The 21,636-nt window shown below is 38.4% G+C and overlaps 4 protein-coding genes across 8 annotated transcripts; 1 reads left to right on the forward strand and 3 right to left on the reverse strand.

The window, feature by feature from the left end:
- Positions 1-308: 308 nt before the first annotated feature.
- On the reverse strand, positions 309-4,294 carry LOC120954757 (polyglutamylase complex subunit TTLL1). 3 transcript variants are annotated; one of them, XM_040374952.2, is made up of 5 exons: positions 3,540-4,294; positions 2,489-3,061; positions 2,202-2,403; positions 1,791-2,131; positions 309-1,718 (listed from the first exon to the last, which is right to left on the reverse strand). In XM_040374952.2, the coding sequence occupies exons 1-5, from the start codon at positions 3,590-3,592 to the stop codon at positions 1,577-1,579; spliced, it is 1,311 nt and encodes a 436-aa protein (XP_040230886.1). In that variant the 5' UTR covers positions 3,593-4,294; the 3' UTR covers positions 309-1,576. The 3 variants fall into 3 exon arrangements, with proteins under 3 accessions (XP_040230886.1, XP_040230887.1, XP_040230889.1); XM_040374953.2 differs by having other exon boundaries at positions 2,489-3,050; positions 3,149-4,294; XM_040374955.2 differs by having other exon boundaries at positions 3,149-4,294.
- Positions 4,295-4,419: 125 nt separating this feature from the next.
- On the reverse strand, positions 4,420-5,208 carry LOC120954758 (cytochrome b-c1 complex subunit 8). Of its 3 annotated transcripts, none has more exons than XM_040374957.2 (3): positions 5,082-5,208; positions 4,688-4,888; positions 4,420-4,603 (listed from the first exon to the last, which is right to left on the reverse strand). In XM_040374957.2, exons 2-3 carry the CDS (start codon positions 4,839-4,841, stop codon positions 4,509-4,511), a joined length of 249 nt encoding a protein of 82 aa, XP_040230891.2. In that variant the 5' UTR covers positions 4,842-4,888; positions 5,082-5,208; the 3' UTR covers positions 4,420-4,508. The 3 variants fall into 3 exon arrangements, with proteins under 3 accessions (XP_040230891.2, XP_049466075.1, XP_049466074.1); XM_049610118.1 differs by having other exon boundaries at positions 5,086-5,170; XM_049610117.1 differs by having other exon boundaries at positions 5,021-5,136.
- A 9,662-nt stretch (positions 5,209-14,870) lies between these two features.
- LOC120957957 (probable 39S ribosomal protein L23, mitochondrial) lies at positions 14,871-15,666 on the forward strand. Its single transcript, XM_040380448.2, has 2 exons — positions 14,871-15,339; positions 15,413-15,666. The coding sequence occupies exons 1-2, from the start codon at positions 15,046-15,048 to the stop codon at positions 15,572-15,574; spliced, it is 456 nt and encodes a 151-aa protein (XP_040236382.2). The 5' UTR covers positions 14,871-15,045; the 3' UTR covers positions 15,575-15,666.
- A 674-nt stretch (positions 15,667-16,340) lies between these two features.
- On the reverse strand, positions 16,341-17,903 carry LOC120957956 (WW domain-binding protein 4). Its single transcript, XM_040380447.2, has 4 exons — positions 17,706-17,903; positions 17,543-17,615; positions 16,668-17,467; positions 16,341-16,593 (listed from the first exon to the last, which is right to left on the reverse strand). Coding segments are annotated over exons 1-4 (1,080 nt in total). The 5' UTR covers positions 17,708-17,903; the 3' UTR covers positions 16,341-16,388.
- Between the last annotated feature and the right edge of the window lie 3,733 nt (positions 17,904-21,636).

The following is a 21,636-nucleotide window of genomic DNA, read 5'->3' on the forward strand; positions in this document are numbered from 1 at the left end:
TTGCCATAATAAAATAAAAGCAACCAACCAACGAAACATGTTGTCAGAACTAAACATCGATTTAAAATGAAATCAGGTACCGGAAATAACAAAACTATTAAAAAAATAATGCAAACTCTAGCATCATAAAGGCAATAAGCTAAACACGGAATACTACCCACAAATTCAAAGAGATAAACCTCTTGTATGACTGTCTATATTAATGTGGGCAGGAGCATTTCGAGAGCTGTTTATACGCGTCAGACACACACACACACGCGCACACACACACCTGTAGATCCAAAAGAAAAGAAGATACAATAAATCGATTGTTTTTTACCATATATTGTTTCAACCTCCAATTTCGTTTACCGTTATCCTTTACACATTATTCAGTAATACGGCCTAAAGGGACCGTTTTTTTTTTTGTTAATAATAAAATCCTCTGTAACTATGTACCATGGTCGATACATGCTATTTAAAACAATTTGATTATTTATTTTTTGTTTTTTTTTTTTGTGTGTTATGATGCTGTCAAATGCTAGAGCCACTATATTTGAACCAGCAGAAAAGGCACGCGCAGAAATATACGGCGATCGGTGTGAGTGTATATAAAGGTAAAACCATTATTTTCCAAATCAATGGAAGCAATGCAATCGGTGTGGCAGACTTTAAATGTGTGTGATGGATTTGTTTTTAACAATTAAGCCAACAATCAAACCGAAATATGAATATATTGTAAAAAAGGGAATGTTACTTTCTATCCTTCTTGCATGACTCTTATAATAGTAGATGTTTGTCTACGTATTATGACTGACTATATGTTGCAGATTACTAACAACCTGATTGTTTTTCACTTCCCTAACCATAAATATGTAGTTATGTTTCATTTATTGACAACCTATTAAACTACGGAACTAACTAACAGTTTGAATTGCATGAAATTTGGTTTAAATTCGATGTTATGATTGTACAAAACAATTAAAACAGCAATTCCTATGAAACGAAAATCTCGCACAACTGATGTGAAAGCCAAACTGGAATACTTTAATTGGGAAAGAATATTGAAATTATCGTACGTTTGGGAAACCGCGTACCACATATTGCAAAAAAGGATAGGAAAAAATATAGTCGCACATAAGGAAACAAAAGTCAACATACAATCGAAACTAGAAAATCAATTATATAATTACAGCGAAAGCAACAACTATTAGGAAAGACTAATGAATTAAAATGGCTGATTGTGCTACATAATACAAAAGAACCTCGGAGATATATTAAAAATTTGTGCATGTTAAAACTAAAACACATTCGTACAACACAAAAAAAAAAAAACATTAAACACAAAGCCCGAACGATAGAACAAATAAACGAAGGAATATATCATACGTGTTTCAATTTTAATACCATTATTTAAGACAATTCAACCGTTTGAGAATGTAGTTCGTTTTTAGTTCATGACTTTTCGTTTTCATGTTAAGGTATTAACTATTACGGGAACGCGAACGATTTCGTCGCAATACTCCATAATCAATTGAAAATTTTCTTCGTGTTGTTAACACCAGTATTTAAGACATTCATTTTATTTTTCGTACAATTATTTCCATCTATTACTGTTGGAGCGATGTTTACCATTATTACTGTTATGTATACTATCATCCTGTGCCGCTATTTCCTCGTCTATGAGAAGATCAAAGTTTCCCAACATGTCTGGGCTGGGAATTTTGCTCCAACGGACACTGAAAGCCAATGCATGAAAAACATTTTTTTATTATAATTGATCAAGCATTCAATGAATTTGCTTTACTTACTCCGGTACTCCATCCGGTGGCAATACAATGCTGAGAATGTTGTCTATTAGCTTGTACTTGAGTATTCGATCGTTGGCTGTAGTTGAAGTCAGTGACGGTGAAGCGTTCACTTCGACAAGCCACGGTTTCAATGTATTGTCTATGATGATATCGTAACCGTAGCATTCGAAGCAGTGCCTATCACTGGCCATAACACTTGATACTGCCTTTAAGGAGTGTACTATGAGCCAAGTGATGGACCCAAATAACTTATCCGTTACTTCCTTACCACGCGTACCCTCAAGATAGAGACGCAAGTTTTGTACACTCCACTTGCCTCCATGATGGTTGTTATACTCACCCTTTAATAATTCATTAAAATTAATCATGTTTGTTAAACTCCATAATAAATAGTGATTCATTAACACTTACACCATGTTTCTGCACACTGACGTTAGTCAAGTGTACGTACATGTTGTCCAATTCCGTAACACTTGTGTCGTATTTTACCGTACAAAAGCGGCAGAATCCCAAACGAAACAAGTATGCTTTCAGCGGACGGAATGATGTCACAAGAACGTACAATCGAAGATCAAATTTTTTACCGCCAATTAACAGCGGGTTCTCGATATACCTAGAGTAAAAATAGAGTATAATAAAAAATAATTATTAAACTAGGATTATTTTAATTGCACTTTCTTTTGCCTTCTTTTAACTACCTTGAAATAACGTAGCTCTCTTTGCCGATTTGAGGATGAAATGACGTTTTTGCTTCTCTCGACCAGCGTTTCAATTTGGACAATTTATTGATTAAGAAAATACCAGCACCTTGTGACTTACCGCATGGTTTCATAATCCATGTACTTTGAGGATTTTTTCTGTACTCTTCCACAAACATGTTATAGTCTGCTGGCAGGACAAACGTGATCGGTATGAAATCTAAATACAAATATTTTGAGCCACCGGGAATGTTTGCTTCAGTTTTCTCTGCCAACGGATTCCCATCTCGTTCAAGGTCCTTCCGATAGCGTTTTATATTCTTCACCAGTAAATCTTTCCTTGATAACTCGTAATGGTTCGGAAAGTGATTTATAAGCTGATTATCGTGCATACGGTATCCACTGTCAACGCTGAATATATTGCGACAGGTGCCAGTTCCAGCCCAGTAGAAATTCCAATCGTCATCCGCCGTAACTTGTACCCAGCCGCGCTTTTCAAAATTGCTTATCAGAACCGATTTATCGAGATCGGTGCAGAAACAGATTTTCATCCGATCGTGACCTGTGGCAAGCCTAGCATATGTTAGCAGTCGTGATCCATCGAAATTAAGGAGAGAATAAAAATGATCAACAAAACGTTAAGTAACAAATCACACAAACCTCGTCTCATTTTTCGCTGATATTTGTTTCCTTCCATCTACTCTTCATAACAACTGATACTGTACTTTGGGTGATAGGTGTTATACCCGACTAGATAGTAAAAAGGAGAATGATTTTTTTGGCAAGAATGCTTGCACAAAAGTGGTTCATTTCGAATCAATACTAAACTGCTCTTATTATGAATATGGTTGTGTCCCTTTCACCCTATTGATTTATGTATGTACGTTAACCCATATCGTTCACTCGTCAGGCCTACTTAACAAACACATTGCAAAAAGCAATAGAAAAAAAACTGACTGCCAGTTATTTTACACACGCCATGACATCAAATCACCAAACACTATTCTAGATACGTTCAGAAACCAATCCGTAGAACTAAGTTTTGGCTTACCTGCCATACATCGTAGCGAGGTTCGTTGACACTCTTTTCGGTTCCATCGACATCTCACTTATACTTCATTACTTACGCTTTCATAAAAATACGTTTCGATTTATATCTACCTTCACGAAATACAAAAATCTTAAAGATCAGCAAGCTTCTTTTAAACATTAGTAATCTAAACATTATTCTTAGCCGCAATACGCACCATACGCAATAGATTTCATCAGCATTTCAACAGCAAACATTCAATTATGTTATAGTATTTTAGTACAAAACGGCAGATCTCAAGTGAAATGAGAATCTAAAAAACATAAGTTATAATAGCAAAATGTTGTGCTGTGCTATAAGAACAGCAGCTTGGCGTTATTTGATACGCGACCAAGTTAAATGTATCAATATCGAATAAAATCAATACGCACGTAAATAACAGGAAGCATTTCAGTCGCCATAGTTACAACAGCAATTTGTATCTAGTCAAGTGAACTTCAACTTGGGATAACTTGATTTCCTTCATAATAACATTCATATTGTACAAATTTGCAACATGTTAAATTATACAATCCTTCTCAAATTAAAATCTCAAAAATTTAAATCAGTGGTACTAACACCACATCGGCAAATGAAACAGGATTTAATTATTGCGCAAATTTAAAAAAAATGTAATTTACCATTTCGTACTGTAGTCGTGACTAATATACATAATAGGATGAAATTATAGATAATTCTAACAATTAACACCGCGAATTTTTCACAACCAATACAAAGCAGTACGGCTTTTTTACAGTTCCTCCTGAATAAAAAAGCAAGCAAGCGTTTACTAATTTTACACGATATTATTATTACACCATTTTACTGAACTGGTTTCTCATAACGCATTTTAACAATCTGATCACATTTGAAATATGTTTATTATGTTGCTATCATGCCTTCATGTGACATATTTTCCAAATATGCTATAGCATCACCTAGATATTTAGCTTAAGAATCGTTCTCAAACTCTGCCGGATTCTTGCGATTCATCTGGGTGTGCAAATTTTCGATATAGTTGTAAACCATGTATCCCATGACGAATGCTGAATACATAAAAAAAACGAACATTAAATTGGTGTTTCACAGTGATCCTATTCATTGAACATAATTTGATACAGAACACTTACGAGGAGCCACGATGAAAACCTGGGAACGGATTCGACGGAGAGTGTTCGGGACACCTTTGCTAATGACATTCGCAAAGGCTCGTTGCTCAAAGGGTGAAATCTTGTGCGTGACAATTCCACGTACCTTAGCAAGTTCACCAAATCCGTGACCCATGATGTTGAGTTGCCGGTCTTAAACCACCCTAAACACCAATAAGTATGCTGAAATGTAGAAAACACAAACGCGCATTATGTAACTAAGAAAAATATGATACCGCGATTTCTGCAGCAGAGTTTACAGACGAACTAAAATGTTCTTAGGTTGGAATAGAGAGCCATGTTTTGAGTGATTACCCTTTCGATTGATTTGGTAATATTGTGTAAACCTATATTATGTGAAAAGAATTTCACGAACCTACAATCTTAATCTGCTCTAGTACGTATGGTGATGGTTGTGTCCAAGGTGGATTAAAAATATCAGGTGGTGGAATCTACAGCATTTTGACACTTCGTAACTTGACGTAAGGTCCCCAGGATTCAAACGTTGTTTACATTTACAGTAGAGCGTCGATTATCCGGGCAGCTCGGTTAACCGAAGCAGAATTCTGTCCAAGGATAATTTACAGGCGGTCCCCGAGATACACGGTTAATGGGGACCGAAAACGGCCGCAAAATACCGCGTATCTCGAATTTCCGCGTAAGTCGAATCTCGTGATTTCCAGCTAAAATATCACAAATTTTCGTGTAATTTTGCAAGTAGGGAGCGGTTTTAGTCATTTTATGAATTATTTGATATGATCCTGACTGAATATAACAGTTTTAAATCATTTTAAAAAGTTTTTAACATTGGATCGAAACGGAAATTATTTGGAAATTTACAATTGATGTGTCAAAACAGTACAATTTTCTCAAAGAACTGTCAAATTAAAAAAAACCGTGTATCTCCGAATCCGCGTATAAGAGGTACCGTGTATCTCGGGGACCGCCTGTATTTAGAAGGTTGATTTTTATCGCTTTTGCTGGGCGACATTGTGGGGGACATCTGTCACTCTCTGCATACAAATTTCATTACCCCGCACCACCCCTCCCCGAATTTTATACCGGGGCCCAAGGATAATGTATTTAGAAGGTTGATTTTTATCGCTTTTGCTGGGCGACATTGTGGGGGACATCTGTTACTCTCTGCATACAAATTTCATTACTTCGCACCAGTCCTCCCCGATTTTTATACCGGAGCCCAAGGTGGATTTAAAAATATCAGGTGGTGGACTCTAGTGCATTTTGACAATTCGTCACTTGACGTAAGGTCCCCAGGATTCAAACGTTGTTTACATTTATTAAATTTGTTCATATAATTTATCTACCCAATTTTTTCGATTAAATATTCTTTAAAAATATATTTTGGACTTTGCGAGTTCTTATTAAACATTAAAACATGGAATAAAGTGTGTTATTTTGTTTTATTTCGTGAATTTATTCCATAATTCATTGTGTTTTCGACATTTTTGGAGATAAAAATTAAAAAAACCATTATTTTTTCAATTTTCACATTGATTCCTTATTATCGACGAGCCGCATGGACAATTTACGTGAGATTAGAACTCATACTCACTTGATTTTAAATTTCGTGCATAAACAAATCATCAAATCTTTTGTTAATATATCTCATTTTTTCGGTAAAATCAATAGACACACAAAAATGCACATAATAACAAAGAAATCTGTTCTATTTGCTAAGCTTAGTGTGCGGAAACCAATGGTTAACGGTTCAAAAATGACGTAAAGTCCCTCAACTATGGCGACCCCCCAAAGGCCCTAATCCACCACCTGATATTTTTAATCCACCTTGCCGGAGCCCCCGGAAGAGAAATGTCAAGTCGAGAAATGTCATTTTGCTCTGAACAACTTCACCTTGTCATTTATAACACCTTGGTTCGGTCCAAGGTTTATAAATGACAAGATGAAGTTGTTCAGAGCAAAATGACATTTCTCGACTTGACATTTCTCTTCTAGGGGCTCCGGTCAAGGTGTTATAAATGACAAGGTGAAGTTGTTCAGAGCAAAATGACATTTCTCGACTTGACATTTCTCTTCCGGGGGCTACGGTATAAAAATCGGGGAGGGCTGGTGCGGGGTAATGAAATTTGTATGCAGAGAGTGACAGATGTCCCCCACAATGTCGCCCAGCAAAAGCGATAAAAATCAACCTTCTAAATACATTATCCTTGGCTCCGGTACAAGGTGTTATAAATGACAAGGTGAAGTTGTTCAGAGCAAAATGACATTTCTCGACTTGACATTTCTCTCCCGGGGGCTCCGGTATAAAAATCGGGGAGGGCTGGTGCGGGGTATTGCAATTTATATGCAGAGAGTGACAGATGTCCCCCACAATGTCGCCCAGCAAAAGCGATAAAAATCAACCTTCTAAATACATTATCCTTGCTCCGGTATAAAAATCGGGGAGGGGTGGTGCGGGGTAATGAAATTTGTATGCAGAGAGTGACAGATGTCCCCCACAATGTCGCCCAGCAAAAGCGATAAAAATCAACCTTCTAAATACATTATCCTTGGTTCGGTCCCGGGACCGGGCGATTGCCGGTTAATCGATTTGCACTTATAATGGTCCAAGAAATGTCTAACGCATATAAAAAATATGAAATTCACTAGTTTTATAATTAATTCATCAGGAATCGATCGATTAATCGTTAGTATAATATTATTTTAATCAATAACTATAGGTTTAACAACTGTTCATGAAGAAAAATGAATTTCGAAAATACCACAAGGCACTACAGAGCAGCAAAAGAAACTGGTTACCCACTTCCCAAGTGCCACAAATCCACTAAACGACCACTAAACGGCTTCTAAACGACTCAAGTTCTCTACCTAAACGGAATATAGAAAGACTTCGATTATCAGACGGCAAACGACTCATGCATTCTAAAAATAGCAAAAATGCTGGTGGCGCTCTCTGTTGATGGGATACCCCAACCAGTTGAGCTTCATCGTTTGGAGGAGAGCTTTCTCATTTCCTCTGTACTGTTGTATGGTTTCGCATTGAAGTTATGCATCGCTAGATCTAGAAAGGCGATACAATTGTTAAAATACTAAACTGCAATGGAAACCACCAGCACTGAAGCAAGTGAGATTTGAGTAATGGTCGTTGGTGTTGATACCCACGTATCTGACCACACAACCATTCATATAGATTTTTGCTCGGATAGTTAGAAGGCTACATAGGTTATGATAAGATGAAACTTGCCGAAACACATTGCAAGAAAAGGATAGCAATATAATGATGAGTTGTAATACGCCATCTATTGTTCCAAAGTGTATGAAGATCAGGTGATCTCATAGCCTGTTTCTTATAGCAAAAGTTGAACGTCACTTTTTGACAGCATGGGTGTAAACATTTCCCCAAACAAGCTTTCTGACGACTTGCCTAATACACAAACAATCTTAGAATCTTCGTTATTTGCACTGACATACCTTAAAAAACACGTAATATATTTCTTATTGTAAGCTAAACCAAATCTGAACTAATTAAAATCCATTTTTGGATCAAAATAATGCCGTCGACGAGGACACCAATGTGTACTACGTATGTGTTGCTAAGAACATAGCGAACCGTTCCTATGGAAATTCATTTCACCCATTCTGTCAAAAGGAGCTTTTTTTGATTCCGAAATTAGTTGTCAATTTGTATGGGACGAGACCACCTGGTCTTCATACACTTTGTATTGTTCTATCAAATGAAGCTGTGGAGCTTTCATTTTTTTCTATGGATTTTCAATTTTCCAGTCGTTTAAGCTTACTCTGTGGCGCTTGGGTTGACTATCGCAGCAAACTTTCGCCGTACGCATGAACAGCGCACGGTTAAGCAGCCCGTCGGTTAATCCGTCCCCGAATAATCGACGTTCTATTGTATTTAATTTGATAATATCTAGGGTAACTGTACCAGTTTTCGGCAGTGTACCTATTTTCGGCAGGGTAGCTAAAAACGTGAAATTCTGCACAAATGCGGTGAAAAATTTCACAAAATACAATTTTGTAGTGAAGGTGTACTTATTTGATATTCACATACGAAGTTTCACACCATTTCATTACGTATTTTCCAAAATATCGAATAAATTGTGCTTTTTTCGGCAGCTTTGCTGTCAGCCAATCGTTCGGCAGGTTTTGTGATTAAGAGAATCAGAACAGTAAAACAATGAAAAAGTGGTGTATATTAAAGATTTTATGCTTATTTAATTTATTCTAACTTGTTCGGAATTTTAAAATCACGATAAACAGGTTAATTTTCACTTTAAATGCTGCTGAAAATAGGTACACAGTAAATGTTCAATTTTGACAGCTCAATGTTGTGGGCTCCTGCCGAAACTCGGAACAATAACACACTTTGAATTTGGCTGAATATTCCTTTTAAAATTGATCAGAACACTACAATGCGTATGTCGACACATTATATGACCTTTCTTGTACCAAATATCACCAATTTTACGACAAACAATGCACTAACTTAAGAGAAAAATAAATATTTGTAAGCCAGTTCGCACCGTACGCTATAACCCTCAAACTGTCAATGGCTGCTCTGTTTAAACGTCGCATCAAAATGGCTGTCAAAACGGGCCAAAATAAGCAACATAAAATTAATAATTAAAGTGCTTTTTAACCACCGACAAACCGACGTGAAACTGGCGTTACAAAAGTGTCCCACACGAAAGTACTGTCATTTACCAGTGAGGCGATCACTTCTGTCAAAGTAAGCTCTGTTCACTGCTGCTTCGATGTAAACAACTTTTCTAAATACAAATTGCGAAGGAAGTGTGAGGCAAGATTTTGTGAGAATTTTTGGACAAAACACTCAGGAAAATCATTTTATAAGTTTCCAACTCAATGCAAAAGATGTGAGAAGTACATAAAACAATACGCATTGGAATTTGCGAAGAAAAATAAAAAGGGGATTTAGCAGTTTCTTCTCTGTGTCAGTGTAGTAAGCGAATCATTCTAGAGATGGCGCTAGTGTTTAACGTATTTTCATTTGAAATAAGGAGACAACTTTTGAAGCTAATTTTGTTCGAAGTGTCACGTCGGTTTGTCGGTGTTTTAACATCAGTAACACTGCTTCTAGACGACCAACTTTTGTACCGCGACAAATTTTCTGCGAGCTCTTTGTTCTAAAACAACATCTCAGTTTTAGAACAAAATCAGAGGCAACCGTGATTGTCGCGGGTTTGTGAAATTTTCACAGAAAGGCAACGCTCGCGTTTCGCGACATTACGATCGAAGTAAGCCATACATTCGTGCTAAAACAAGGACGGTTTGACAGATAGAAAGTGTCGCCAAAAATTGTCGCGGAAGATTTTTGGGTCGTCTAGAAGCAGTGTAATAGGAAAGTAAGAGTGTAAAATTGCTTTAAACATTTTTTTAGTACATATTTACATAGATATTAACATTTTCTGACCCGTATTTGCGCTGCCGAAAATAGGAACACAACCTGCCGAAAATAGGAACAAAAGCAATGTTTGCATTTTTACGAATATTTATGAAAAAGGGCTTTGAAACGGCAAATAAAAAATAGTGTAACATATTATGATAGTTTATCAACCAGAATAACATCACTTTCATGAAAAATAATAAAAAAATGTTTATTTGTGAGCAGTTTTTGTGAAACTGATGCACTAGCGTGCCGAAAACTGGTACAGTTACCATAATCTATAATTTATCTACCACATTTTTTCGATTGAATATACTTTAAAAATATTTTTTGAGCTGTGCAAGTTCTTATTTAACATTAAAACAACGATTTAAGTGTGTTATTTTGTGATATTCCGTGTATTTTTTATATAATTCATTGTGTTTTCGACATGTTTGAGAAAAAAAACTAAGAAATTTATAGTTTCTATTTTAACATTTATTCCTCGTTATCTATGAAAAAAATTGACAATTTATGTTAGATTAGTACTCTTACTCACATGATTATAAATTTTGTAAAGAAACCGATTCAAAAATCTTTTGTTATATGATCTCATTTTTTCGATAAAATTAATAGACACATAAAAATGCATGTAGTAACAAAGAAATCTGATATATTTGCTATACTTTGTGTGCGGAAACCAATGGTTAACGGTTTTAACCGTAGAGTTGGCAACCAAATTTATACAGGCGGTCCCCGAGATACACGGTACCTCTTATACGCGGATTCGGAGATACGCGGTTTTCTAAATTTGACAATTCTTTGAGCAAATTGTACTGATTTGACACATCAATTGCAAATTGCCAAATAATTTCCGTTTTGATCGAATGTTAAAAACTATTTCAAAAGGTTTAAAACAGTTATATTCAGTCAGAATCATATCAAATAATTCATTAAGTGACTAAAACCGCCCCCTACTTGCAAAATTACACGAAAATTTGTGATATTTTAGCTGGAAATCACGAGATTCGACTTACGCGGAAATTCGAGATACGCGGTATTTTGCGGCCGTTTTCGGTCCCCATTAACCGTGTATCTCGGGGACCGCCTGTACACGTAAGTTGGCAACCGGCATACCCGGGTATTCCACAAGTTTTGATACAAAAAATTAACGATTTTCATAGGTAAACAATGCTTTCTATATTTTAATGCTGCAACCAAGTAATGCCGACCATATATTGTGTTCGATTTCATTTATTCATTTAGTTTATTCATTTCATAAAGTTCATTACGGAAAAAATAACGGTCAAATTGAAATTTGGAATTGCTTGAATTTGACTCGAAAATAAGCACAATACGAAAAGAGGAAGAAGAGAAACGTCATTCTCCATACAAAATGTATGGAATACCCGGGTATGCTGGTTGCCAACTTACGTGGTAAAATTAAAAAAAACTCAAAATAAAATACTTATAGGCTGTTTAAAATTACAACTTATGCACCAAAAAATCAGAAATTAAAACTTGGGAGGCTACGGAAAATTTCAGGTCAATAAAAGCAATGAATCAAAAGTTATTGCAGTTTAAAGTTAAAAAAAATACCCGGGTATCCGGTTGCCAACTTAAAGGTTAAAATGACGTAAAGTCACTCAACTATGGCGACCCCCGAAAGGCACTTTTCCACCATCTGGTATTTTTAATCCACCTTGGTTGTGTCATAATGATGTTATCCGTACCAAGGTGCATTAAGTAGATCAGGTGGTGGAAAAGGATCTTTTGGGGCAAGGTCAAGGTGGAATGTATAATGGGGTGTAGTTATAGCGTTTTTGGCGATCCCCCCCCTGGGCTCCGATTTTGACAGATGGTTTTCCGCTTGTATATGTATTAATGGATTGTTTACGTTTTGCATGGTCAATATTTGGTGGAGATCAATTTGGGTGAATATTTTAGTTTATTAGAACACAGCCCGTGATTTCAAATGGAAATTTTCCTTCGAGAACTTGAAGCGTTCGCCAAACGCGGAAAACTAACTGTCAGTTTTCTTCGTCGATTCTTCTTCCACCTAGCTGTCAAAACGGGCTTATAACTTGACCTGATATCTTTACGGTCCTTCCCAAGCGGAAATTTTCGGACGATAACTCATACACTCTCATAATTTGACAAGCAATATATGACTGTATGTGTGGTTCTTCCTTTCGAACCATTTCGCTCTCCAAGCCAAGCGTTGAAGCAGGTTATCCCAAGTGCCACAGATTAAGCTTAAACGACTGGAAAATTGAATATCCATAGAAAAGAAAATGAAAGCTCCACAGCTTCATTGGTTTTATCAATAGATGGCGTATTAAAACTGATTATTATATTGCTATCCTTTTCTTGCAATGTGTTTCGGCAAGTTTCATCTTATCATGACCTATAAGCCTTCTAACTTTCCGAGCAAAAATCTATATAAATGGTCGTGTGGTCAGATACGTGGGTATCAACACCAACGACCATCACTCAAATCTCACTTGCTTCAGTGCTGGTGGTTTCCATTGGAGTTTAGTATTTAAACAATCGTATCGCCGTTCTAGTTCTAGCGATGCATAACTTCAATTCGAAACCATACAACAGTACAGGCGGTCCCCGAGATACACGGTTAATGGGGACCGAAAACGGCCGCAAAATTCCGCGTATCTCGAATTTCCGCGTAAGTCGAATCTCGTGATTTCCAGCTAAAATATCACCAATTTTCGTGTAATTTTGCAAGTAGGGGGCGGTTATAGTCATTTTATGAATTATTTGATATGATTCTGACTAAATGTAACAGTTTTAACCTTTAAGTTGGCAACCGGATACCCGGGTATTTTTTTTAAATTTAAACTGAAATAACTTTTGATTCATTACTTTTATCGACCTGAAATTTTCCGTAGCCTCCTAACTTTTAATTTCAGATTTTTTGGTGCATAAATTGTAATTTTAAACAGTCTGTAAGTATTTTATTTAGATTTTTTTTAACTTTACCACGTAAGTTGGCAACCAGCATACCCGGGTATTCCATACATTTTGTATGGAGAATGACGTTTCTCTTCTTTCTCTTTTCGTATTGTGCTTATTTTCGAGTCAAATTCAAGCGATTCCAAATTTCAATTTGACCGTTATTTTTATAATAAAATGAAAAAAAAAACTCAATTAATAAATGAAATAGAAGAGAATATATGGTCGGCATTACTTGCTTACAGCATTAAAATATAGAAAGCATTGTTTACCTATGAAAATCGTTAATTTTTTGCATCAAAACATGTGGAATACCCGGGTATGCCGGTTGCCAACTTACGTGTGTAAATCTGGTTGCCAACTCTACGGTTAAACCTTTTTAAAAAGTTTTTAACATTGGATCGAAACGGAACTTTTTTGCTATTTTTAGAATGCATGAGTCGTTTGCCGTCTGCTAAACGAAGTCTTTCTATATTCGGTTTAGGTAGAGTGCTTGAGTCGTTTAGAAGCCGTTTAGTGGTCGTTTAGTGGATTTGTGGCACTTGGGATGTGTATTTCTTTTTGTGTATTATGTTTAGTTTGTATTTAAATCAGTTGTGTTCTTTCGTATCGTATGATTCATATAAAAACCAACAATGTGAAAACTATTTAACCTCAAAATGTCTAACGCTAGACGTGCGATGAAGATAGCAAATATGCCATTGCACGCGGTTGTGGTTATGTGCCGAAAAAAGTCTGAATCTCGTACACGATTTCGTTTGTCAAATCGTGCACGAAATGTCAATCGAAAACACAGCCGAAAAGTGCCATTTTCATTCGCTTGGGTTGATCTAGAGCAAGGTGTTATAAATGACAAGGTGAAGTTGTTCAGAGCAAAATGACATTTTTCGACTTGACATTTCTCTTCCGTGGGCTCCGGTATAAAAATCGGGGAGGACTGGTGCGGGGTAATGAAATTTGTATGCAGAGAGTGACAGATGTCCCCCACAATGTCGCCCAGCAAAAGCGATAAAAATCAACCTTCTAAATACATTATCCTTGATCTAGAGCATTTTTACAATTCGTCATTTGACGTAACCTCTCAAAAAGACATAAAGCAAACAACGTCGCGCGCGACGACGTCTCTCGTGACCGTTCAATTACCGTTCAGTTAGGCTGGAAATAGACGAACCAAGATCGTCGCGGTACCGCGAAAATCGCGCCTTGTTTATAACAGTTGTAGAACAGTTGCGCTGTCAAATCTTCCGCGCCTCCGATCGCGCCTGCTGTTTCGCAAAGATGCCCAACTTCGGTATTCCTGAGATTTTCGCGGTAGTGCAAACCGATTGTTTTCACTTTTTCTGGTGAATTCGTTTGAAAAACGTGTAGGGAAAAGAGTTTAGTATTTTATTTTGCATAAACTATGTGAAATAACCAATTTGATTCGAAAATTGATAAACATTATTTCTTTTTCCGTATTAATACACGATGCGCAATCTCAGATTGCGCATATATTCGTTTTATCAAAACATAAGTCATTTCGCGTAGCCAACCCTGAGCTATAAACGTCATTTCCATACATTTTCAGATTGCGCCAAGATTGCGCATAAATTTTCAAGATTATATGTCCGAGATATATATATATTTTTTGACAGATAAATATATCAAACCGACCCGTTTGACAGATAAATATATGCGCAATCTGAGATTGCGCATCGTCTATTGCTACGGTTAGGTCACATGTTTTTTTTTTTTTATATTGTCGAGATCGCAAATGCGTCGTAGCTATTTCAGTATATTGAGCTACCGCCAGACTGAGCTACGTTCGTCAAACGCTCGAATTATCACATTCGTCCGGTGCGAAAGAGCTATCAAACTTTGTTTGCGAGTTTCGCAGAATAGACGGTGTGTAGAATCAGTTGACATATGCCATCTACGCATGTTTACGAATGGTGTTATTTAATCGTCAGAAATATAAAAAAAATCGATATTGTTACAATCAAAACTTTAAATAATGTCGTCCCGATGGTATCCGATTTATCAACGAGGCAATCCGCAACTGCGGGTATTTTTACCTAACTTCTGGCTGAAGCTAGTACGACCCGCGAATGAGCAGCCCCCAAATGTTGTGCAGTTTGCCTGCTCCATGGAAATGACCCGGCATGATGTGAAAAACTATTTGGAAAAAATATACAATGTTCCTGTGGTAAATGTTCGTACGCGGATTGCATTGGGTGGCACAAAAAGAGATTTGGTATTGGGATACATCACTAAGGAGGAGGATACCAAATACGCCTATGTCACTTTGGTGTGTTTCATTATTCGTACCCGATTAACTCAGTGACCATTAATAACCTAGTTTTTTTATTTATCTTTTCTAGCCAAGAACCAAGCAATTTACTTTCCCTGACATTTTCCCAACGGACGCAAAGCAGAAGATAGAAGATGATAAAAAATCGCTGGAAGACGCGAAGAAAAACCACAAGAAGTTTCTAGATAAAAACAAAGATCGACCCGGCACGCCTGGTTGGTTTTCTATTTAGTAACCAGCACTTAGGAATTATCAGATTAGCAACCGAACTATGCCAGCAAGTTATGTTAGTTCAAAACTAATAAAACTAATTTTATTACTTCATGTAGTTGTTCGTCAATATGAATTCGGTAATAGATTAATCAAACGAAGCGATGTTTAAGGTGATGAACGTGCCGGTCCCACTCGCATTAACTTCTGGTAGGTCTCAAAATCGATTGGGAGCTCCTCCAAGTGTTTCAACGTTCCCTGACACACCGAACATGCCCGAACATCATACAGAAATACGATCTGGAAAAATACGATTTCCTTCCAATTATTTTAGAATAAGCAAACTGACTAACCTCGACATATGCTACATACTTTAGGATGAGATGGACAGGGCCGGAACTTTCGGCCGAAACATAGGTTACCGCATCGCAAACACTGTATAGTTGTTTTTCCACGCGCACATATGCATGCTGCTAGGCGGCGTGCTTCGGCTTCACGATCCTCCTGTGTAAATATTGGATCCGTTCGCGTGTTTTCCATTGGCGCATTCTTTTTCAGCATCGACGGTTTGTTTCGCAACATCTCTGTTCTTATGATTCGAGTGCTATTCCAGAGCAATAACAGATTAAGACTGGATATTTTAGAAGAGCCAGCGAGGGAACGCTCTTCTGCTGCAACTGCTGTCAACTGTATAACTGAAAATGGCGGCATACAATAGCGTGGACAAAATATGTACCTGTGTTCGACTCAATGTAGGCTGTGTGAAAGAAGCGAAACGCATTCTAGAGTAGTGTGCGAATGAGACAATTGTTTATATTCAGTTCTATATCCATTGTCTAGTCTACATCTAAACGTGTGCGAGCATTTCGTTGAACTTTCCTTTTCTTTGTAAACGTGTCGCTTACAGTTGATTTGACTTCTTGTGGTATGTGATCGATAACTCTTTCTTTGAATTTTGGTTCCATTTTTTCTGGCATTGCACTTGGAACATACAATGGGGCAGGGGTAACCGGTAATTGCAGGTCAATCGAACGCTCTTTCCTGTATTGTGATAATAATCGTATAAGTAGAATAAAGTGAATAACACACAAAAACAAAATCGTAAGGTGACTTACTTGACTTCAACTGATTCCCAGTTTCCGTAAGGATTTTTCGATTGTTCAATTTGTGCAGTAACTGCAACTTCGCCGTGATCTATCTTTTTCTCTAATTCTTCTTTAATTTTACGGTTGTGTTTAAAAATCTGCGCCATGTTTTCGCGTCGAAGCCTTGCTGCGATTTCATCAGCATTTTCCAACTCGTACTTTGCCTCATGTTCTGCAATTTCCTTTTGCTTTTGCCATGCAATTTTTGATAGCGTTTCATACTCCTCCTTCTTCATAAAACCCTCTTTAGGAGTTTCCCAGATGGATTCGCCTGTTTTCACGTTCCAATAGTAGGGAAACCCTTCATCAGTCTCAGCTTCCACCCACATCGATCCATTGCCGACTTGTGCAATATTTTCGATGTGTCGTTTCTTAGACAATGTCTTTCCCTTGCCATTTTCTGTATCTTCTTCGCTCTCTGCGCCTGGCAGATACAATGGATCCGCTTCCCGTGCTTTTTTCGCTTTCGCAGGTCTGCTGTCAGCGTTTCCAGAGCTGCTTGCAGACGGTCCAGGACGAGGGTTGATTTGACCGCAAGCTTCTTGCACTTGTTCGAGTTTCTGCTTTTCGTTTAACTCCCGCGAACTTATATCAGCTCCAGAGCTAATATCTTGCATGTAAGCCTTCATGGCGGCATCATTCATTTTCTTCAAATCTGCATCGATTTTGTTCTGCTCCTGCTGAGCTTTGTAGCTATTTCGACTTATCTCTGAAATACGCTTTTGTACGTTCATCTGATGTCGTTTTCCATTCTCGTGGAACTGAACACTCTGTAAAAATATAGAAAATGCAGATAAATAATTTTTGGCCTTGCTTGTCGTATTGAAGTGCACATTGACACTGACGGATTTATTGTCGGCTATCCAACACTTGCAAAAGTCGCAGTACTTGCGATCATTCGACTTCCAGTAGTCAGCCCTAGAAGAAAAAATAAACGCATAGCACAAATGAGGTGAAATGGATTTGTTTAGATTTTGTCGTAACGAGTCTGTAAACCATGTTACATACATTTTAGATCTGTTCGGGCTTTCTGAAGAGGTTATAGATGTAAAATTGCGTGTATTGTTTAGGCTGTGTAGAGGTGCGACTCTGTATTTACATAAGTGGCATCAACTATGACAACAAACAAGCAAACTAAATCTTAAGCGACTTCCAAAGCTATCAATCAATTTAGGTAAACATAATATTTTTACACCTCGAAACATTTATTCGAGTAGTTTACGGCCTTGCTTGACCCGCTAAACATTACGAGGTTTCGAGTAGTATCTTCTGTTAGAATATTGGCAGAGTGACCAGAAATACCGATTTTTATATGCTTACCGATTCACAGATGACCGCCCTAAAACTACCGATTTTCCATTTATCCTACCGAAAATCACAGATATTTGATTTTTCAGTCGTTTAAGCTTAATCTGTGGCGCTTGGGATGCTGTTTCAAGGATCGCTATCCTCATTTGTTACTTATCGCGCACGTTTGTTTGCCTGGCACTTGAAAAATGCTACATGCATTATGAATTCAAAATTTTATCCGTTAAAATTTAATGTTCATAATAAGTAGAAAATATCAGTTGTGTGGATTCCGAGAATTGCTCATCAAAGAAAATCATTAAAATTTGAATTTTAATCTCGCTGTTGGCGGTTAAAGCTTACCCGACAGACAAAGAAAATGAAATTTTCAGGCGAGGGGTAGGTAGAAACACACGGTGCCGGTCCGGCCCTAGATCGGATCCGAAGTCCGTTGTTTTAGGCTGAAAATTAAAAATGGTGGATGGAGCGCTACCACGGAGAGAATGCGTTCTATTGCATGCCTTTAAAATCCACGAGGCGCTCTCACTGAAAAGAACGCTCGCTCACGCTGTTTCATTGTATTTTCCTCATACCCCTTCCTTCTCAAAATCTCATTTTGTTTAATCATTGAACTATAAAACTCAGCCAAACAATCTAAATAATCCAGCGAAAATCAAATGACAGCACGTCCCAAGCGCCACAGATTAAGCTTAAACGACTGGAAAATTGAATATCCATAGAAAAAAATGAAAGCTCCACAGCTTCATTGGTTTGATCAATAGATGGCGTATTAAAACTGATTATTATATTGCTATCCTTTTCTTGCAATGTGTTTCGGCAAGTTTCATCTTATCATAACCTATGTAGCCTTCTAACTATCCGAGCAAAAATCTATATGAATGGTTGTGTGGTCAGATACGTGGGTATCAACACCAACGACCATTACTCAAATCTCACTTGCTTCAGTGCTGGTGGTTTCCATTGCAGTTTAGTATTTTAACAATTGTATCGCCTTTCTAGATCTAGCGATGCATAACTTCAATGCGAAACCATACAACAGTACAGAGGAAATGAGAAAGCTCTCCTGCAAGCGATGAAGCTCAACTGGTTGGGGTATCCCACCAACAGAGAGCGCCACCAGTTTTTTCGCTATTTTTAGAATGCATGAGTCGTTTGCCGTCTGCTAAACGAAGTCTTTCTATATTCCGTTTAGGTAGAGAACTTGAGTCGTTTAGAAGCCGTTTAGTGGTCGTTTAGTGGATTTGTGGCACTTGGGGTACGATAAAATCGTATCCAATGAAGCACTCCCAAGTAGCACAATCTTGTTAAGAAATCATTAAAAGTATGCCTAAAAGTATTACTTTTAGCTTTCCATACAGCTGTAATTTCAGGGCTTAAAACACTGCGTAACGCTTTCCTGCCTTCGTCAATGTTTCGTTAAATTTTAAAATTTAACCGGTATTTTTAACGAAAGGATCAAAATTAACGAAAAAATCGACAAGGATGGCATTATGTTTCTTTCCGTTTTAGTCATCATGTTTCTATTTCTTCGTTAAGCTACCTTTTTCATTTTTTCATGAAATAAATTAATGAAATTTGTATTTTTTATAACAAATATCCACCATATTGGGTGGATCCTACGGCGGGACATTAGTCGCTGTCGTCCCGCAAATAATCCCGGCGCGGTGAAGACATCCCGATGGCACTGCTTAACTTCGGTGCGTAAAAGAGCGCTACAGCGCGGGGCGCCACGGTGCGGCCTCATTGTACGCGGCATTCCCATGCCATCTGCCGATAAGGCCTGTGTCGTACTGGACGGTCCGTGTTTCACGATCTGGTGCACCTTGATGCTGTTTTTATACAACCGACTGAGATCCGCCTCCTGTCCGGATGGTTGTTGTTGTTACTGTCTCCGTATGCGTCGTTCGATTTCAGCGCCCAAACGGATGCCTTTTGCGGTAAAATTTCTTCTCGTGCACCATCATTTCCACAGCCGCCGCACCAAACGCTTGCGTGCTCTTGCGTCGCAGGTTCATCAGTATCGCACTAGAGAGCGAGGTTATCCCGGTGCCTGTAGGCGGCCGGCGTACAGCTGTTGACCACCGTCGAGATGATGGAAATGTGGGACGAGGGGCGCATGTTTTGTTGCGGCTAGTGGAGTGCTGACAGTAATGCACGACCGCGAGGCAGGGACAATATTACACGGCGCCATTCTCTGTATTTGATGGAACGGGCGGAACTCTACCATCGAGTTTAAATGCTGCGAGAAAGTTCGGGAAATTGCGACGAAATATTAAAAATATTGCGCCAGATGCGCTAGTGAAAATCGAAATTACACTAGCGAGTACATACAGTGTCGATGAAATGGCCTTTAGACGAAATGATTATATACAAGCTCGCTACATCCAATAAATAGCCAAACATTCGTCAAAAATTGCTTTGTATGTCAGACGTAAAGGCCGGGGAATACTGTCCGCACTCGCTAGTGTAACTTCAATCTTCGCACCTAGTGGCGGCTGACCGAAGGATTTTTCCAAACAATTTGGAGCTGCTTCAGAAAATATGTTATTTTTCCATGTGTTTTACTTTAATCGGACAAGAAAAGGTAGATACTAGTGATGGGCGGGTCGACCCGAACCTATCGGGTCGGAGCCATCCGTAAGCGACCCGGAGTCGTTCGGGTCGACCCGAAAGGTACAAGTAGGTTCAGTGGGTGCAACGGCTCCGGTAGGTGCGAGAAAGCATTCGGTCGGGTATTGAACCTACCTTGACTCGACCCGACCCGAACTCGCTGCGCCAACGGGTCGGAGTCGCTTATGCTTTCTCGCACCTACTGAACTATCGGGTCGAACTGAACCTACCGTGGCCCAACCCGACCCGAACTCGCTGCACCAACGGGTCGGAGCCGCTTATCCTTTCTCGTACCTAGTGATCTATCGGGTCGACCCGAACTCATTGCACCCGCGGGTCGGTTTTGATTCCGACTCCGACCTAACGCACCCGCTGCTCCCACGGGTCGGAATCGATTCCGGCTGGCTAGCACCCGACTCCGGGTCGGGTCGTGACCGCGCGGCTACATGAGGTGACAGCGAAATGAACTATTTGACAGGCGAAATATCTGAAGGTACAGTTAAAGGGTTGGGGGAGACACAAGATCCGCTATCGAATTTCACTTAAAATAAAATAATATAAAAATAATATCTTCTTAAGCAGAACATTCTATATTACTATATCACTAATTGGAAGAAATTATGAACTGTTGACTCAAATTTGACGAAGTACTGGATATTGAAGTAATTCAATGGATTCAGTTACGATTTTGTGCACGTTATTTGTTTACATTGCACATCAGCTGGTTGCTGTGGTGCTTTATCCGTCAGATATTTCGCCTGTCAAATAGTTCATTTCGCTGTATATTTCACCTCATGTAGCCTCGCGGTGAAATGAATCGTATGACCCAACACTACTAGATACACATGTTTTGCACGCATTGCATCCATTTTCGCAATGGAAAACGATCAAAATAATACTTTATTTTGAGATTCAGCACGACCATTCCCTCGATGACCAAAAAAAGCTTTCACCAGCCGCCACCAGATGTGTTAGTGAAAATCGAAATTACACTAGCGAATACGGACAATATCGCCCGGCC

The sequence above is a fragment of the Anopheles coluzzii genome, chromosome 3, assembly GCF_943734685.1.
Source record: "Anopheles coluzzii chromosome 3, AcolN3, whole genome shotgun sequence".
NCBI classification, from domain to species: Eukaryota; Metazoa; Arthropoda; class Insecta; order Diptera; family Culicidae; genus Anopheles; species Anopheles coluzzii.

What these genes read in the sequence shown, in the direction of transcription:
- LOC120954757 (XM_040374952.2), bottom strand. Translation starts at nt 3,592, where the DNA reads ATGTCGATGGAACCGAAAAGAGTGTCAACGAACCTCGCTACGATGTAT. An exon ending in CTCGCTACGATGTATGGCAG is followed by an intron (nt 3,062 to 3,539) that starts GTAAGCCAAAAC and finishes AACATATGCTAG; the next exon opens with GCTTGCCACAGGTCACGATC. An exon ending in CCACCGGATGGAGTACCGGA is followed by an intron (nt 1,719 to 1,790) that starts GTAAGTAAAGCA and finishes ATTGGCTTTCAG; the next exon opens with TGTCCGTTGGAGCAAAATTC.
- LOC120954758 (XM_040374957.2), bottom strand. Translation starts at nt 4,841, where the DNA reads ATGGGTCACGGATTTGGTGAACTTGCTAAGGTACGTGGAATTGTCACG. An exon ending in GGTTTTCATCGTGGCTCCTC is followed by an intron (nt 4,604 to 4,687) that starts GTAAGTGTTCTG and finishes TTATGTATTCAG; the next exon opens with CATTCGTCATGGGATACATG.
- LOC120957957 (XM_040380448.2), top strand. Translation starts at nt 15,046, where the DNA reads ATGTCGTCCCGATGGTATCCGATTTATCAACGAGGCAATCCGCAACTG. An exon ending in AATACGCCTATGTCACTTTG is followed by an intron (nt 15,340 to 15,412) that starts GTGTGTTTCATT and finishes TATCTTTTCTAG; the next exon opens with CCAAGAACCAAGCAATTTAC.
- LOC120957956 (XM_040380447.2), bottom strand. An exon ending in GGATAGCCGACAATAAATCC is followed by an intron (nt 17,468 to 17,542) that starts GTCAGTGTCAAT and finishes ATATTTTTACAG; the next exon opens with AGTGTTCAGTTCCACGAGAA. An exon ending in TGGGAATCAGTTGAAGTCAA is followed by an intron (nt 16,594 to 16,667) that starts GTAAGTCACCTT and finishes ATCACAATACAG; the next exon opens with GAAAGAGCGTTCGATTGACC.